General features: G+C 39.7%; 1 protein-coding gene across 1 annotated transcript in view; it reads left to right on the forward strand.

Moving 5' to 3' along the window:
• LOC105174079 (CEN-like protein 2) overlaps positions 442 to 2941 on the forward strand; it is a 5659-nt gene continuing 3159 nt past the window's right edge. Inside the window, exons 1-3 of the mRNA XM_020697660.1 lie at positions 442 to 741; positions 940 to 1001; positions 1495 to 1759. Coding sequence (XP_020553319.1) covers positions 544 to 741; positions 940 to 1001; positions 1495 to 1759 — 525 coding nt within the window. The 5' untranslated portion in view covers positions 442 to 543. The remainder of the gene's footprint in view (positions 742 to 939; positions 1002 to 1494; positions 1760 to 2941) is intronic.

Here is a 2941-nt window from a genome sequence, read left to right on the forward strand (position 1 = left end):
TATGATCTGGATCAAAATTTGCATATTGTTGGTGAAATGGTTTCGATGTTTCTCCTCCGTCCTCGACCCGAAATTATTCCCAATTTGAAACTAACATTGACTTGTCCTCATATAGAAAGCCTGTCCTTGCTATATAGAATTTTTGGTTTCATGCATTTTTCTGTTTCAGTCTTGTCCTAATTTATTCTCTTTAATTTATACTACTGAAAAAAAAAAAAAAAAAAGAGCAGCTACGCTAGAGAAATTATATGAAGTAGTAAAGAATTGAGGGGGTGAAGTGGTAGGGGTCGGTTTTAGTAATTCTGCTCTATGGCTTTTGCTTCATGTCCCATTTCTGTACTTTTTCCATTGATTCTCTAAGCTTTTCCTGAAGTGAGTTGCGTATATAGATATATATATATATATGGGGGCTCATCTCTCTTTCCTTGTCCATGGGAAAACTCTCCTGATCGATAATTTCTCTGTTCAAATATCTCTGACTGTCTCTCTCACATACACACACACGCACACACAAAACACACAGAGAGAGAGAGAGAGAGAATTATGGCAAGAATGTCAGATCCCCTCATAGTTGGAAGAGTGATAGGGGATGTTCTTGACTCTTTCAGTCCAACTACCAAGATGTTTGTCACTTACGCTAATAAACAAGTGTTCAATGGTCATGAGTTCTATCCTTCTGCAGTTGTTATGAAACCAAGGGTTGAGATTCAAGGAGGCGACCTAAGAACCTTTTACACTTTGGTAAACACATTAATTCAATTTAATTTATCACATTTACACCACTAGATATATATATATATATATATATATTAACACACCTCCCGGCCCGTTCTTTTCTTTCTTCCTTTATTTACGTGCAATAATCTATATGTCCTAACTGCTAACTCATGTTGAAATTACATCATGTTCATGTACTGTTTTTATGTAATATTGTTGCAGGTTATGACTGACCCTGATGTCCCAGGCCCCAGTGATCCATATCTCAGAGAACACCTCCACTGGTATACATATATACAAATATACCTAGTCCGACCATGTCCAAAATTTATAGTTATAACCCAACGTGACGTTTATATGTAAAGCGAAACCCACTAGGGCATTTCTGTATATATATCAGAATCAGAAATCAAAGAGATGCATACAAGTTATATATATATATATATGTGTGTGTGTGTCTCTACCTTTAGCCCAGAAAATGGTAAAAACTAAAGAAAACATGGGTATTCACATGTTCACTGAAACAAGATATTTAAGCCATATCTTTATGCAGTCATCGATCTAACACGGGGATCGATGAGTTTACCAAGAAACTGGAAAGCTAAAGTGAGAAAGAGCTGTATGAATACTGAAGCTGATCAATGGGAGAATCTGCATATATATAACAATTCCAATTCAAACCCCTAACTGACCTCAAATTTCATGGCCGGAGTACGAAGTTTTCACGCTCATTTATGTTACGTACTAACATTTCCTTTGGCAAACCCTATGTTACAGGTTAGTGACCGACATACCGGGCACCACAGATGCAACATTTGGTAAGAACATCACACTGTACACACAAACACACACACACACACACGGACAAATGCGAAATGTGAATAACACTGCTTTTTTCCTGGTTAAAATTATTACTTCAACAGGAAAAGAGCTGGCAAGCTACGAGATCCCGAAGCCCAACATCGGAATCCACAGGTTTGTGTTCGTTCTCTTCAAGCAAACCGGCAGACAAACAGTAAAGAACCTGCCTACCTCCAGAGATGTTAGGAAATGGATCGGGTTAAGATGGATAACAGGTGGAATATGAAGGCGATAAAAGACACACGAATTTGTTAACCCAGTTTGGATATAAATCCTACGTCTGGGGGCGATACCAAGCCAGGAGAAAATACTCAAAGAGGAGGAAAATTGAGGAGTACAACACACACACACTTGTATGCAAGTCTTCACCACACGTGAAAGACAACACTCACCCTCGTCTCAACTCTTTCTTTTCTCTCTACTCTATTCTACTTTGCTCTATAAAACAATGCTAATAAGAGTAGTATATATAGCCATGACTTATCCTTTTTCCAACTCAACTTGGGATTTCTAAGTTGAATGAGGTTATCCTTCTCCAACTCAACTTTGAATCGGGTTATCCTTCTCCAACTCAACTTGGGAATTCTAAGTTGAATCAGGTTATCCTTTTCTTCTTCAAATCAATCTTCACAACTTAACAATCTCCCACTTGAAGATTGATTAGCTTTTCTCCACTTCTTTCTTGGTACCGCCGGGTTTGTCCACTCTAGTCATCAAGGCCAGTCGAAGCCGTACACAGCTTCAACTTCGCCATCGCAACCGCCTTGGTCAGCATGTCCGCAGGATTCTTTGTCCCTTGTGATTTTCATGCCCAATATCTGTCTTGCTTCGCCAAGATCTTTCATGTCAAACTTCCTCGATAACTGATCCTTGAGCCTATTGATCTCCTTGACATTTGATCCTGCTATCAACATGTCATCAACATCGAGCACCTTCCATTCTTCATCACTCGTCTTCTCGGACTTCTCTGCAAGTGGTTCGTACAGGTCCTTCCAGGTAGGCCTGGCCTCCATCTGCATACGCCAAAACCCAAAGTCGGAACCATTGAACCGTTCGACTGGAAACTTTCCCTCCATCTTAACTCCTTGAAACAGGCTCTGATACCAGTTGTAAGGAAATGGATCGGGTTAAGATGGATAACAGGTGGAATATGAAGGCGATAAAAGACACACGAATTTGTTAACCCAGTTTGGATATAAATCCTACGTCTGGGGGCGATACCAAGCCAGGAGAAAACACTCAAAGAGGAGAAAAATTGAGGAGTACAACACACACACACTTGTATGCAAGTCTTCACCACACGTGAAAAACAACACTCACCCTCGTCTCAACTCTTTCTTTTCTCTCTACTCTATTCTACTCT

The sequence above is a fragment of the Sesamum indicum genome, linkage group LG11 (assembly GCF_000512975.1).
Source record: "Sesamum indicum cultivar Zhongzhi No. 13 linkage group LG11, S_indicum_v1.0, whole genome shotgun sequence".
Classification (NCBI taxonomy): Eukaryota; Viridiplantae; Streptophyta; class Magnoliopsida; order Lamiales; family Pedaliaceae; genus Sesamum; species Sesamum indicum.